Source organism: Phacochoerus africanus, chromosome 8 (genome assembly GCF_016906955.1).
Source record: "Phacochoerus africanus isolate WHEZ1 chromosome 8, ROS_Pafr_v1, whole genome shotgun sequence".
In the NCBI taxonomy this organism is placed as follows: Eukaryota; Metazoa; Chordata; class Mammalia; order Artiodactyla; family Suidae; genus Phacochoerus; species Phacochoerus africanus.
The window spans coordinates 159726444-159742499 of record NC_062551.1 but is presented as its reverse complement, the minus strand read 5'-3'; the positions used below and the strand labels follow the sequence as shown (position 1 = coordinate 159742499).

General features: G+C 43.0%; 1 protein-coding gene across 1 annotated transcript in view; it reads right to left on the bottom strand.

Moving 5' to 3' along the window:
- Positions 1-16056, bottom strand: part of RAB3B (RAB3B, member RAS oncogene family) — a 62613-nt gene that overhangs the window by 8106 nt on the left and 38451 nt on the right. The window contains exons 3-4 of the mRNA XM_047789124.1: positions 10473-10591; positions 7033-7157 (exon numbers count right to left, since the gene is read on the bottom strand). Of these exons, the coding sequence (XP_047645080.1) occupies positions 7033-7157; positions 10473-10591 (244 nt within the window). The remainder of the gene's footprint in view (positions 1-7032; positions 7158-10472; positions 10592-16056) is intronic.

Sequence of the window (16056 nt, the reverse complement as noted above, 5' to 3'; positions counted from 1 at the left end):
CCAGAATGAGCACAGCAGTTTATCATCAGAGCAGAAAGCTCAAAGTGGTGAGAGAAGAAGCAGTGGAGAGTTCATATGTCATGCCAAGGAGATGCCCTGCCATCTCAAAGGGACCTGTGGTATGAGAACTCGGATTCAAGTAACCAGCGCCTGGCCCTGGCCAGTGCATGGGTCTCTTTTGCTAGTAGAACAACCCCAAATGCACCTCCACCCAATTACTGTCAGCCTCTGGGAAGGCTTTTCATTAGCAGGCCCAGATGGTAACCTTTTCCTCAGGTTCATTAGTAAAGCGTCTCAGGAGCTGAGCATCTAGGGAGCTCAGGAAGATGACAACCAATTAATCAGACTCGCCCCCAGTCTTCTCCACCCTCTAATGGGCTTCAGAGCAACACGATTTCTGCTGCCTTTAATAGGGCCCAATTCCTAACTGTGTCTGAGATGATTCCCACCCCCAAAATGCTCCTGTTTACCTATCCTTCCAAAGGCAGCTGTCACAGCCCCGCAGACTCCACTGACTGTGTCCACACTGCCTGCTTCTGGATTTGACCTCAGAATCTATTCGGAAACTCACAACTAGCTAAATTCACCTCTCCTCACCCTGACAGTGCCCCTAGAACATTCTCCTCCACTTGTATGTTCAAATCCCCTCTCTGTTTTGCTCTGATATCTCCTCATATGTCTTGCATCAATCCTCAACTCAAGCCCCTCTGGTCACTGATGATTTTGGCAAGGGACTCACTGTCTTCCTTTCTACCCAGGCTTGCATTCATTCTCAGGAGCTCTTGGGTTCAGGTGGACAATCCAACAAACACCCTGGCTCTTCATTACATAACCATCTCATTTCCAGCAACATTCTCTTCTGTTTTGCTTCTGCTCTGTCCCTGTCCTTAGAACTTGAACTTTTTTTTTTTTTTTTTTTGCTTTTTAGGGCTGAAGGTGCACCTGCAGCATATGGAAGTTCCCAGGCTAGGGGTCAAATCAGAGCTGCAGCTGCCAGCCTACCCCCCAGCCACAACAATGCCAGATCTGAGCCGCATCTGCAATCTACACCACAGCTCGAGGCAATGCTGGATCCTTAACCCACTGAGCAAGGGCAGAGATCAAACCTGAATCCTCACTAATACTAGTCAGGCTTGTTACCACAATGGCAACGTCCACTAGAACTATTTTGACTTAGATTTGTGTCACTGGAACTCAGGTCTAATTATCCAATATCCAGCCTCATTAGCTTCATACCCAAGATGCTGCACAGCTCAGCCTCTGTCTGCTTCCCCAGCTTCATCTTCCTGGCTCACACCATGCTCCAGAAACCTCAACACTTTCTTATTTGGTGACTTGACTCATGCTATTACCCTCTAGCTCCTACTCTCATCCTTCTCATTACTCACCTGTGGGATCACTGATTGCAGAGAGCCTTCTCTTTCCCCTCCCACCCCATCTCCACCTCTCGGAACATACAGTGTACTTCTCCCCTAGACTCCAATGGCACCTTATATGACTGTTCTAATCAGAGTCTACTAGGAAAATGGGCATTATTCGTTTTGTTTTTTTTTTGTTTTGTTTTGTCTTTTTGACTGAATCAAAGCTGTAGCTGCTGGCCTGCACCACAGCCACAGTAATACAGGATCTGAGCCGCGTCTACGACCTACAACACAGCCCACAGCAATGGCAGATCCTTAATCCACTGAGCGGGGCCAGGGATTGAACTTGCATCCTCATGGATACTAGTCAGGTTCATTACCTCTGAGTCAAGACAGGAACCATGGGCACTATTCTTAACATTTAAACCAGAGGGGATTAGTTATACAGGTGATAGAAGAACTAAGAGGCCAAGTAGAATAGTGAAGAAACCCAGAGATTACCAACAGAAAAAACAAATAAACTAAAACCACTAACTATTCATGGAGCCAAAGGACATTAAAACTATGGGAGCAGGAGCCAGAGAAGAGGAGCAGCCTCTACTGAGAAGCCGGCCAAGGGGTAAGGGAGACACGCATGCAAGTTTTTCCCTTTTCCCCAGCTCCAATCACTTGCCAGTGCTTCTCCCTGGCTAAACCCATTCAGAAGCCACTGTCACAGGGGCCTGGAAAACTCAGCCTGCACAGGTCAGCTTCTGGGGGCAGGGGTGGGTGCAAGAGAGAGCCAGAGCAGGGAAAGGGTAGAACATGATAGCAAACAGGCGAAGGGCTGGCACAAGATGTTGAGATCATCTTTCCACTATTTTGTTTCCCTGAGTATCAGCGAACATCCGGAGGGCAGGGAACCTATTCACCTCTGCATCACCAGGGTCCACCCACCATGTGTTCAGTGACTGGGGCAGATTAGTCACTACCCTCCCTGTAGAAGATCTGATATCCCCATCCCCTGCCAAGTGGCTTGTAGGGTCTCCTTGTGGGAGGAAGAGCTCTCCCAATCTAGCAACATCAGATTCGATCATTTCATTTGCTTCAGCCAAGAGCTGTGGGAATTCTAAGTCCCAACAGAAGCTTTGAGAGCCCTTGCGTGGTTTAGGCATCCCAGACTGGATTCAGAAGAAGAAGACACACGGAACAGAGTCGCAGCTGACTTGGAGCTAGCGTGTAATGTGAGTGAGAAATAAGCCTTTATTATCTAAGCTTCTGACTCGGATTATGTTTTATGACCTGGCTCAGAGTATGTGCTCAATAAATACTTTTCATTGAATAAATGAATAAATATGTGAGTGAATGAATATCTATCTCAAGCTGGGTGGCTGAGATAATGAAAAAAATTAAACATAATCCCTATTACTGCTGAGGTCTAGCAAGAGAGACAGGCATGCAGATAGGCAAGTTCTGGTAAGCAGTAGAGGAAAGTTCAGGAAGTTGTGTAGGACTGAGATGGGTTACCTTACCCTACCCAAATCAAACCAATTCATTAAGGCCCTCTTCAAGTGCCTTTCTAAACCCTGTACTCAGAATTAATCTCACGTCCATCTGTTTTTCTGCATAAATTAGATAGCTCTATATTGACCCTACCACTTCCTAACTGCAGAATCTTGAGCAAGAATCTAATTTTTCAGAGTATTGAACAAAACCTACCTTGAAGGGTTACAGTGAGAATCAAATGAAATAATTAACACAAAGTATTTCCTATAATGCCTGGCTCAATATATGTCAGCCATTATCACCATATTTTCTGTATCATGAGGTTAAATGGTTAGGAGAACAGACGCTGGCAGCACACTACTGCTTGAGTTCAAATTCTGACTCTACCTGTTATTAGCCATGTGACCTTAAACAAGTTACTCAACTTCTCTGTGCCTCAGTTTTCTCATCTGGAAGATGAACAACTTGGATATAAGAAAAGTACATATCTCAGAGGGTTCTAGGGAGATTAAGTTAAATAAGTAATACTTTAAAACACCTAGAATAGGACATGGCATATAGTAAACACCTAAAAAATATCAAACTAGTTTGCCTTTTAAAAATCTTAGTCATAAGGGGTTGGCATGCTAGCTATATTTTTTCCTCATATGAAATTAACTCCACTTTTAGAAACTCAGTATTCTAAAACTTTAAGGCCTTGATATGCTGATTATATTTTTTGAATACATATCAAAATATATACATTAAATCATCTTGCACACGAGTCTCTTTTGAGAAACACTACTCTAGGCTCACACGACCAAGTGATTCATGGTTCCCTAAACACACAGTACTGTTCCTTGGCCTTTGCCAGTGTTAATCCCCCTGCTGGAATGTCCTTGCCTTTCTTCTCATGTGTCTGCTTCTACTTGTCTTCAGGACTCTGTGTGGGCTTCATGTTCTTGGACCCCTACTTAAGGAGTGCCTCCTCTGCACGCCCACAACGCCCAGCGCATCCCTTGACCACAGCAATGACCCCTTGGTGTATCACTGCTTCTGTCTCGGACCAGGGAATGTGTCCTATTTCACAGCACAGCACTTGGCATACAGTAAGAGCTCAGGAAGCCATAATTAGAATGAAGTACAATGAAGCTGCCAAATGCTTGATATCATAAAATTTTAATCAAAACATATTTTCATGTTTACTCAGTACCAGGCCATATGCCAGGCACTGTGGGTGTAAAGATCAACAAGACTCATTTCCTGTCCTCATGGAGCTTTCTGGAGACAAACAAGGAAACGAGTGCAACCAAGTGTAATGGGTACCATGACTGTTGCAGGTACAGGGTGCATTAAGTGGGGGCACAAAGGAAAGAGCTGGAGGCGGGGACAGAAAAGGCTTCATAGAAGATATGAAGCTGTTCTGAAAGCTGAGTGGGAGTTCAACAGCTGGATGAAGACAGGGATGGGGAGTAGAAAAGAGCATTTCAGGAGTTCCCTGGTGGCTCAGTGGGTAAGGAACTTCCACAATCCATAGACATGGTGAAAAAACAAACAAACCGAAAAAGCCAAAAAAAAAAGAAGGGAGTTCCCATTGTGGTGCAGTGGAAACAAATCCAACTATTATCCGTGGGGGTGTGGACTCAATCCCTGGCCTCGCTCAGTGGGTTGGTGATCTGGCATTGCCATGAGCTGTGGTATAGGTCGCAGATGCAGCTTGGATTCCACGTTGCTGTGGCAATGGCATAGGCCAGCAGCTACAGCTCTGATTCAAACCCTAGCCTAGGAACAGCCACATGCCAAAGGTCCAGCCCTAAAAAGCAGAAAGAAAGAAAGAAAGAAAGAAGGAGGGAAAGAAAGAAAGAAAAGAAAGAAAGAAAAAGAAAGAGAGAGAGAGAGAGAGAGAGAGAGAGAGAGAAGAAGAAAGAAGAAAGAAGAAAGAAAGAAAGAAAGAAAGAGAAAGAAAGAAAGAGAGAGAGAGAGAGAGAAAGAAAGAAAGAAAGAAAGGAGGGAGGGAGGGAAGGAAGAGGGAGAGAGAAAGAAGGAGGGAGAGAGAAAGAGGGAGAGATAAAGAAAGAAAGACAGAGGGAGGGAGAGATAGAAGGAAGGAAGGAAGGAAGGAAAGAGAGAGAGAGAGAAAGAAAGAAAGAGGAAAAGGGGAAGGAAAAAAAAGAAAAGAACGTTCCAAAATGATGGGGCAGAGTTGGTCCAGGGAGAGTGCTGGGTCTTGGGAGCAGCAGGTGGAAAGCATAAAAGATAGCCTGAGGTCACCCACATGCAGACTTCAGCACATGCTTACTATTTTGTGAACCACAGGCATGAGTAGAGGCACATCCTGAACTCTGAGAACCTCTGCCATGGGGTAAGAACATCAAGAGCCAAACGACCCATCCTCCCTATTTATTAAGCACCTACAATTTGCTAACTTCTCTTCCAGGCCATACTGGAAAATAGGAGAGGGAAGAAAGAAGTATAGAACATTCCCCTATACATCTACTTGTAATATACATAATACAAATATATATAACACCTAGCTCACACATATATATCACATGGTTTACCCACCTACCAATCCAAATATCTGTACTTCAGAAACTGGCAGGGAATATAATTTTAAACTCCCTGCTCCTCAATACTTACAACACCTAAGTTGTGAGAAATCTTTAAGGAGACTGGCTATAAGCCAAGCAACACACTCATTCTTCTAGAAGAAAACTTATCTAAGGTGATCCTACATTGAACCCCAATACAGGAAAGAAAAGAAAGCTGCTCTTGGAGTTCCCTTTGTGGCTCAGCGGAAACAAATCTGACTAGTATCCATGAGGATGCAGGTTCGATCCCTGACCTTGCTCAGTGAGTTAAGGCATCTGGCATTGCCGTGAGCTGTGGGGTAGGTTGCAGATGCGGCGTGGATCTGGTGTGGCTGTGGCCCACAGCTGCAGCTCCAATTAGACTCCTAGCCTGGTAACCTACATATGCCAAGGGTGCAGCCCTAAAAAGATTTTTTTAAAAAAAAACCTGATTTTTTTTTTTTTAAACCGCAGCTTGCAATGGCTTAATGTGGGATCTCAGTTCCTAGACCAGGAATTGACCTGGGCTCCAGTAGTGAAAGCACCAAGTCCTAACCACCAGACCACCAGGAAACTCCCAGGAAAGCTTCTCTTTTAAACAAGTGTAGGTAGGTGTCCTGCCGTGCAGTCACTGAGACACACGTCAGGTACCTGGGCCTCAGTGAAGCTTAAGGATCATGGTGCTTTAACCTTGGAAAAAGTCAGAGCAACACTGAGCTATACCCTTAAACCACATTGTCTCATCCCTTCATGCAATTATTTTTGTTGTTAATTGCATTTTGGTGATGAAGCATCTTGTCTTATGAGAAATCGTAAGACACAGTCTAAGATGTTCAGTTGCTATATGGATGTTTGATATGATGTTGATATGAATATTTGTTACATTCAGCATATAGAGTCTGCTCTATAGCTACTAGTGATGAGCAGTACTTTCTGGAATAATGGGTTTATTTTAATCTTAAGGTCCATATCTCTGAACCATGTAACTGACTGTGTTTCCTTCTTTGCAATGGTTGCTAGGAAGCTCAAAGCAAGTATTTTGGCCTAACTCTTGCACATGCACAAAAACTTACAAAATATATACTTATCTCACCCCTGGCTTCCTCTTATTTTCTCCTACACTTTCTTTCCCTTTGCTCCAATTGTCTCACTTATTTTTTTTATCAATGTACTATGATAATTTTCCTAAGATACCTCAAATCTTTTGTGGTAGAAGCTGGTAAAAAAAAATATTTCATAAATTTAAATTTCATTTATACACTCAATGTAACAAAATATACATGAATTGTAAATAATGAATTACCTAGAATTCACTAGCACAAAGCCCATATGTACATCACACAAATACAAAACCATACACACAGATATGTACATAATACGTACATAACTCACAATCATAGAACATTTTTTTTTTGGCTGTGTTAGCAGCATGCAAAAGTTTCCAGGCTAGGGACCAGACTCATGCCAGAGCAGCAACCTAAGCCGCTGCAGTGATAATGCTAGATCCTGAACCTGCTGCACCACAAGACAACTCCCACAACATCACAAATACAAACATACACTTGCCCTCTCCATTTGCCTCACTCCTGGGTGCACACACACATGCACACATGCACACACACGTGTCATGTACATACCAAGCTGCTCTGCGAGGAGCCGGCCCTTCTCAGTAGGAACAACCCTCTCTTCCTCCATGTCACACTTGTTCCCCACCAGGATGACCTGCGCATTGTCCCAGGAGTAGGTCTTGATCTGAGTAGCCCTAAAGAGAGACAAAAAGAACTCTGTGTTAATGACACCCTCCTAGGCTGGAAAGGACCCCCCACAAAGCTCAAAGAAGCCCCTTCAATGTGGTTTGCAGCACCTGAGCTACTTTCAACTAATTCGGCTTAGGACAGAGTCAGACCTCTGCTCCTGCCAACTGTCACAGATGCTGCCCCCTAATCCCTGGTTGCAAACTTCACTCAGCTATTTGGAGTCCACCTCTTATGCATCTGCCCAGCCCTCTCCTCATTGGGCAGAGAGCACTTTCTAAAACATCGACATGACCATCATTTATCCTTTTTTTGGCCATACCTGCAGCATATGGAAGTTCCTGGGCCAGGGATCGAACCAGAGCCACAGTAGTAACCCAAGCCACAGCAATCACGATGCCAGATCCTTAACCTGCTGAGCCACAAGGGAACTCCATGATTTGTCCTTTCTTAAAAGCCTTGTCTGGTCCCCAGATGAGCTTAGTGATGAAGTCTAGATCCCTTGGTTAGGCGTTCAAGATCATTCACATCTTGTCTCTCCAGCCTCATTACCCTTCCTCCCGCTTCACAAACCTTCTCACCCAAATGCTTTTCCATGGCTTGTGCCTTTGCCTACCCTGGGAATCCCTTCTGCACACTAACTCACCCTCTAAGGCCCAGGGATGACCCCACAGTTGCTTGGAGGAGCCTTCTCAAGCCTTCCCTGGCCCAGCTAGCCTCTCCCTCCTCCTCTTTGATTCATAAATCTTCACTGAGGCCTTCAATCATTAGGATTTGCAGAAACCAAAATGTCAGCAAATTGGTTTTGCTGGTCAGTGGTTTCCTTCACAGAGAATGATGATGAAACTTAAAAAAACTTTACTTCTCAAATTTTTGACAGTGAGCAGATAGTATTTCTATAATGAAAAACAAAATTTTAAACAGAGGGCATATAATCAGACCTTTATATTGAGGAGATATCTTTTTGTGGAGTGGGCCTGTCCCCAAATACGTCATCAGGTTGAAACAATTACCTCCCTTTTATTCCCCTACATCTTCACTGCGACACCTGTGACATTTGGCTGAAATTTTTTTTTTTTTTTTTTGGCCATGCCTGGGACATGCGGAAGTTCCCAGGCCAAGGATCGAACCTGAGCCATGGCAGTGATGAGGCCAAATCATTAACTGCTAGGCCACCAGAGAACTCCCATTTGGTTGACTTTATCTATCTCTCCTTGAGGGCAGAGACAGGCTTATTCATCTTTGGAGTGCCAGCTCCCAGCATAGAGACAGAGAAAAGAACACGTCAGCGAATGCCTGATGAAGAAAAAAGCCAGCAAGTGATTAATCCTGAAGTAAATCTAAATAAAATCTGACCTTGGCGTTCCCGGTGGCCTAGCAGTTAAGGATCCGGTATTGTCAATGCTATGGTGCAGGTTTGATCCCTGGCCCAAGAACTTCCGGATACCATGGGGCAGCCAAATGAATGAATGAATGAACAAATGAACAGACAAATAAATAAATAAAATCTGACCCATCCTGACATTGACATCTCAACCCTGACTACAGCCTGGAATGCTTACCAACTCTGCTCCTACAGCTGATATCACCACCAACCTTCGCTTTAAGGGTGAAGAGCCTTCCCTTCAAAGGATGGGGTTCACTCAACAGCCCTTTGTTGTGAACTGACCATCAGGTTCCATGTTGGGCACTGGGGTTTAGACAGCAGGTGAGTGCTAGGCTGGGACCAGAGGCAAAACTAAAGGCCAGAGCGTGCGAAGATAGACACTCCATCTTCAGCCTCAAGGCAGGTACCTGGAGCCAACTCTCCCAGCCTCCCGTGCGACTCTCCCGTCACCTTCCTCCCTCCTCCCACCACCATCCACTCTCAGCTCCCAGATTAGCAACGTGGGTTATTCTTGGAGGAATCGTCACCAGGTGTTAAAGTCACGGGTGTTCCTGAGGCAGAATGAACAGGGACTGATGGAGAAAGGGAAGGAGGTCAAGGCCAACAGGGAATGGGCAGTGTGGGGATCCTTAAGAGCTAATCACTTCAAGGTGGGAGGTGAGTGGGGGATGGAGGAGGGTGAGAAGGGAGGACGAGAGAAAAGTCATGACTGGAAGGAAGAGAGGGAATAAGAAAGGAAAAAAAGCAGGAGAAAAAAAGAGGCGTAAAGAGAGAAGAGAAAAACAGAGGAAATAGAGGAGAAAAAAGGAAGGTGGAGAGGAGTTATCAAAAAAGGCGGATAAAGGAGGAAAACAAGGATGACCAAGAGGCGGAAAAGAACACGTGAGTGCCAGGCACTCAGGGGCACCCTAGACTGCTGTTCAGAACTGAGGGGTGCGGCAGGCAGCCTGCTAGGTCACTCCCAGCTCAAGGCTCCAAGACACCAACAGAGCTTCACATAGTCACAGCAACTGTTCCTTGGAGAAGCAAAGTCTTAAAAGGCTAGCTGTTGGGCAAAAGAGAGCAGGAGACAATCTCAGCGTTGGCCAGCACTGCTGCTATGCTCATGGCTTCTCAGCCTCTCTGACTCATGAAGAGCCAGATACAGATGCTCCACTTTCCCCACCCTCAACCTTCCCACTGATTAGGGGCACACGGTCCTGGCCCTCCCTCTCACCTGTCCTTCCTGCATGCTTCTTCTCCCTGTGAGTCATGTCCAGGGAAGAAAGATGTAAGTTTCTCAGAGGCTGAATTTCTGGAGAAGTACACTGACCTCTATTACATATTGAATCTTTATGAACTTGGACCCCCAGCTCAGCCCAGGGATAAATCTTATAGGAAAGCAGTATGTGGATGCACTTGGTACAATGTTCAGTATGATCTTTCTAAAACACTCCTCTGAACCCAATGGTTTCCTGTTCAAATGCCATCACCTATGGGATAAAATCCAAACTCCTTACCCCAGCATACAAAATCCTTCATGACCTCTGCTCTTCTTAGCTTCTCACCTACTTTCTTGCCTTTGCACATTTACACTTTTTTTTTTTTTCTGGAACACTCTTATCCATTTGTCCCTCTGGCTAACCTCTGTTTATCTTACAAAATGCAGCATATGTAACAGCAATTCCAGGACACCTTCCCTGACTCCCCAAGCTGGGTCCGAGCCCTCGGCTGGGTCCCCACAGCCCTGGTGCTGCTCTTCCTCACTGCACCTGTCACATGATAGTTTCATTGCCTGCTCACGGATCTGTCTGTCCTCCCCTCTCATCTGTGACCTTTCTGAGGACTGGAGCCATGTCTGATTCATCCGCACTTCCCTGGCTCAAAGCACAGGGCCTGGCATGTGTTCGGTTGTCATGAACGGTTTGAGGAATGGAGGGATGAAGAACTCTCATACCAGTCTTGGACGGCATTGAAGGATTCCTCATTGGTGATGTCATACATCAGAATGAAGCCCATGGCTCCACGGTAATAGGCTGTGGTGATGGTCCGGTACCGCTCCTGCCCAGCCGTGTCCTGGGGAGAAAAAGGAAGGAGTCAGCCTCCTAGAAAGACTTTTGCTCCTAAAAAGTCCCCAGGACAATTAACTAATAGTTCAAAGTATATTTAAGAGGTATCTATTATGGATCTTGTATCATACTAGACTAAAATAAAACAGTTTTTAAAACCTCTGAGATAACTATTTAAAATAAATAAATAAATAAAACCTCACAGAAATTAATAAATAGTTAAAAATCTCCATAGAAAAGTGATCAGGAGGAAAGAACAATTCACAGAAGAAATGTAAATGGATCGTTTTTTTTTTTTTTTTACAGAATGGCAAAATGTAAACCCAAACAACATAGCAAAACAACAAAGATGCAAAACTAGTTTTCTGAGATTTGCTACCATGCCAATTTTCCTCCTTTTTATTATTATTATTTTCAACTGAAGTATAGTTGATTTACAGTGTTATGTTAGTTTCAGGTGCATTACGAAGTGTTTCAGATTTGTATATATAAAGGACATGTTCTTTTTCAGATTATTTTCTATTATAGGTTATTACAAAATGTTGAGTATAGTTTCCTATGCTCTACAGTAGTCCTTGTTGATTATCTATTTAATTTATAGTAGTGTGTATATGTTAATCCCAAACGCTTAATGTATCCTTCCCCCCTTTCCCTTTTGGTAACCATAAGTTTGTTTTTTTTATGTCTGTTGGTCTATTTATTTTCTTTCTTCCTTTCTTCCTTCTTTCCTTTCCTCCATCCTTCCTCCCTTCCTTCCTTCCTGCCATGCCTGTGGCATGCAGAAATTCCCAGGCCAGGGACTGAACCCACACCACAGCAGTGACAATGCCAGATCCCTAACCTCTAGGCCACCAGAGGATTTCTTTGGGTCTATTTCTGTTTTGTAAAAAAAATTATTTCTTTTTTTAGATTCCATACATAAGTGATATCATATGTTTATCTTTGTCTGGCTTACTTCATTTAGTGTGATAATCTCTAGGTCACTGCTGCAAATGCCATTATTTCATTCTTTTTAATGACTGAGTAATATTTCATTGGTGATACATACCACACCTTTATCTATTCATCTGCTGATGGACATTAGGAGTCTTCTCTGTCTTGGGTATTGTAAATAGTGCTGCAATGAACACTGGGGTACATGTATCTTTTTGAATTATAGTTTTCTCTGAATATATGCCCATGAGTGGGATTGCTGGATCATATGAGAGTTCTATATTTAGTTTTTTAAGGAACCTCCATACCATTCTCCATAGTGGCTGCACCAATTAACATTCCCGCCAACAGCGAAGGAGGGTTCCTTTTTCTCCACATTGCTCCAGCATTTATTATTTGTAGACTTTTTGATGATGGCCATGCTGACCGGAGTGAGGGGATACCTCATTGCAGTTTTGATGTAAATGGATTATTATATTAAAAGGTTTCAACCTTATTTATTTATTTATTTTTTGTCTTTTTGTCTTTTTTGTTGTTGTTGTTGTTGCTATTTCTTGGGCCCCTCCCTCGGCATATGGAGGTTCCCAGGCTAGGGGTCTAATCGGAGCTGTAGCCACCGGCCTATGCCAGAGCCACAGCAACGCGGGATCCGAGCCGCGTCTGCAACCTACACCACAGCTCACGGCAACGCCGGATCGTTAACCCACTGAGCAAGGGCAGGGACCGAACCCGCAACCTCATGGTTCCTAGTCAGATTCGTTAACCACTGCGCCACGACGGGAACTCCTCAACCTTATTTTTTTAATGGCCTCACCTGTAGCATACGGAAGTTCCTGGGCTAGGGATTGAATCTGTGCCACAGCTGAGATCTACACTGCAGCTGTGCCAATGCCAGATCCTTTAACCCACTGTGCCAGGCTGAGGATCAAACCCACACCTCCGTAGCAACAAGAGCCACTGTAGTTGGATTCTTTTTTTTTTCTTTTTTTTTTTGTCGTCTTTTTGCCATTTCTTGGGCCGCTCCCGCTGCATATGGAGGTTACCAGCCTAGGAGTCTAATCAGAACTGTTGCTGCCGGCCTACCCCAGAGCCACAGCAACGTGGGATCCAAGCCACGTCTGCAACCTACACCACAGCTCACGGCAACGCTGGATCCTTAACCCACTTAGCAAGGCCAGGGATCGAACCCGCAACCTCATGGTTCTTAGTCGGATTCATTAACCACTGAGCCACGATGGGAACACCTGTAGTTGGATTCTTAACCCTCTGCACCAATAAGGAACTCCTAACCTTATTTTTAATTATAATTCCCACTGCTGATGAGGACGTAGTGAGGTGTGCAAGCTCACATCTTGCTTGGGGAGTGAAACTTGCTTCAATCTTTCTAGAAGTCAATTTGGAAATCTCCAAAGAATCAAAAAATATTTGTACCCTTTGGACCAGAAATTTTTCCTTCTGAAACTTTTTCTACAAAAATAGAAAAATCAGACAAATATTTATGTGCAAGAATGTTGGTTACAACTTTATTTAGTGAAAAATTATCATCAACCTATATAATCAACAATAGGAGAATGGATAAAATACAAGATTTTCAAATGTATTTATATAGAAATATTTAAGGTAATGAAACAATGCTTGTATGTCCAATATAGTATCTGTTTCATTACTGTATACACAGAGAAGGAAACTAGAAAGGACACATCAAAAGGCTAATAGTGATTATCTCTGTATGAGATATGAGTTACCAGGATTTTAATTTTCTTCAGGTATTTTTTATATTATCTACCATAAATATATGTTACTTATTAAGGAGAAATAAATATTTTTACTTTAAAAAATGACTAACAATTCCTTATCTCGAGCAGCTCACAATCTAGTTGGAAAGACAAACTTGTAAGCAAGCTAAGATGAGCCCCAAAATGAAATGTGACTGGAGCGCCCTGGGGTGCTTCATAAATGTCACATGGTCCTTATGTGAGGATCCAGCCAGTCTTCTATCATTACAGTTTTAGATGTATGATACCTGAGCATGTATGAAACATTTCCTCATAGGTTATCTCATTTAAATTTTACAAAATCTATGTGAAGTAGGTATCAGTATTTACATATAAAAATGCATAGAGAGTTAAAGACTTTTCCAAGATTACAAAGCTAGTGACAAAAGCTATGTATGCCTTAAATCTTGGATGTCTGATTCCAAGTCCAATGAACATACTATTACACTTCAATCCATAAAAGATTTATCCACAGTCATTTATGAAACATCTATAATGATAATAAAAATAAATAATGGGGACAATAAGAATTATAACATGACATTTTTTTGTGCATATGCTGTACTTGTTATCCACAAACTTTAGAAAAACTTTGTAGGGTACTTATTATTACTCTCATTTTACAGATAAGAAAACTGAGGTACAGATAGATTGCCCATCAAATGTTTGAATTGGAGTTCAAAACAAGTCTGTCTGATTCCTGCATCCATTACAGTATATTGCCTTGGCTATGAACCATACTTTGTGTGATACAAAAATGGAACAAAAATGGGCAAAAGACCTGAATAGACATTTCTCCAAAGAAGATATACAGATGGCCAACAAACACATGAAAAAATGCTCAACATCGCTGGTTATAAGAGAAATGCAAATCAAAACTACCATGAGATATCACCTCACACCAGTCAGAATGGCCATCATTAATAAATCCACAAATAACAAGTGCTGGAGGGGGTGTGGAGAAAAGGGAACCCTCCTGCACTGTTGGTGGGAATGTAAACTGGCACAGCCACTATGGAGAACAGTTTGGAGATACCTTAGAAATCTATACATAGAACTTCCATATGACCCCGCAATCCCACTCTTGGGCATCTATCCGGACAAAACTCTACTTAAAAGAGACACGTGCACCCGCATGTTCATTGCAGCACTATTCACAATAGCCAAGACATGGAAACAACCCAAATGTCCATCGACAGATGATTGGATTCGGAAGAGGTGGTATATATACACAATGGAATACTACTCAGCCATAAAAAAGAATGATGACATAATGCCATTTGCAGCAACATGGATGGAGCTAGAGAATCTCATACTGAGTGAAATGAGCCAGAAAGACAAAGACAAATACCATATGATATCACTTATAACTGGAATCTAATATCCAGCACAAATGAACATCTCCTTAGAAAAGAAAATCATGGACTTGGAGAAGAGACTTGTGGCTGCCTGATGGGAGGGGGAGGGGGAGGGAGTGGGAGGGATCGGGAGCTTGGGCTTATCAGACACAACTTAGAATAGATTTACAAGGAGATCCTGCTGAATAGCATTGAGAACTTTGTCTAGATACTCATGTTGCAACAGAAGAAAGGCTGGGGGGAAAATGTAATTGTAATGTATACATGTAAGGATAACCTGACCCCCTTGCTGTACAGTTGGAAAATAAAATAAATAAATAAATAAGTAAATAAATAAATAAAATTTTTTAAAAAATAAAAAAAAAACAAAAATGGAATAAGAATGGAATTCCCACTGTCGCTCAGCTGTAATAAACCTGACTAGTATCCATGATAATGTAGGTTCAATCCCTGGCCCTGTTGGCTCAGTAGGTTAAGGATCCTGCATTGCCATGAGCTGCAGTATAGACTGCAGATGCAGCTTGGATCCTGTGTTGCTGTGGCTGTGGCATAGCTACAGCTCAGATTTGACCACTAGCCTGGGAAATTCCATATACTGTGGGTGCAGCCCTAAAAAACAAACAAACAAAAGGAATGAGAAGCATCCTTGACATCAGGAAGCCTTGGCAAAAGTATAGAAGTGGCTAAGACATACCACTAAACTGATAATTAGCAATATGTGGCAGTATGTCATCAGTACCAGATAAGTGACTATATAAAGAAAATGTGTCACACATTTAGATAAGGTAGAAACATGGTGGTTTGGGGATAGTTATGGAAGATGTCAAAGCAGAGTGTACCAGTTAGAATAGACTGGGTTATTCAGCAATAAGCAATCTCAAAATCTCAGCAACTTCAGTAACAAAGTTTTATTTTTCACTATTTTTACATATCCATCAAGAGTTGGCTGGGTACTCTGCTTTTTGTCTTCCTCATTTCAGGAAAAAGACTGAGAGGGCAGTCAGACAGTAAGAGAAGTGTGTGTCATGTGTTGGCTTTTCCACTTTTCCCATTCACTGGCCAAAGCAAGTCACATGCCCACACCCAAGAAAGTACAATCCTACAAAGTGCCCAAGAGGAGAATGGGAAATGTGGTAGATGGCATGACAACTCCCATGGATAGAATCTGTATTGAGCCCAGGAGCATTAACTATAGATGTGCTTATTTGGCAACAGAAGGAGGATAACAGGGCTCTTCCTAAAGAACTTTCCAAGCAGAGAAGAGAACAAAAAGTATTGTAGCAGAAGGAAGTGTTTTATCCAGTGACTACTCCAGAAGAACTTAAGGCATGGTGGGAACTGAGTAAGCAACGAAGCTAGAAAGAGCTTTGCATGCTGTGTTATGGGATTTGAACTTGATTGTTTAG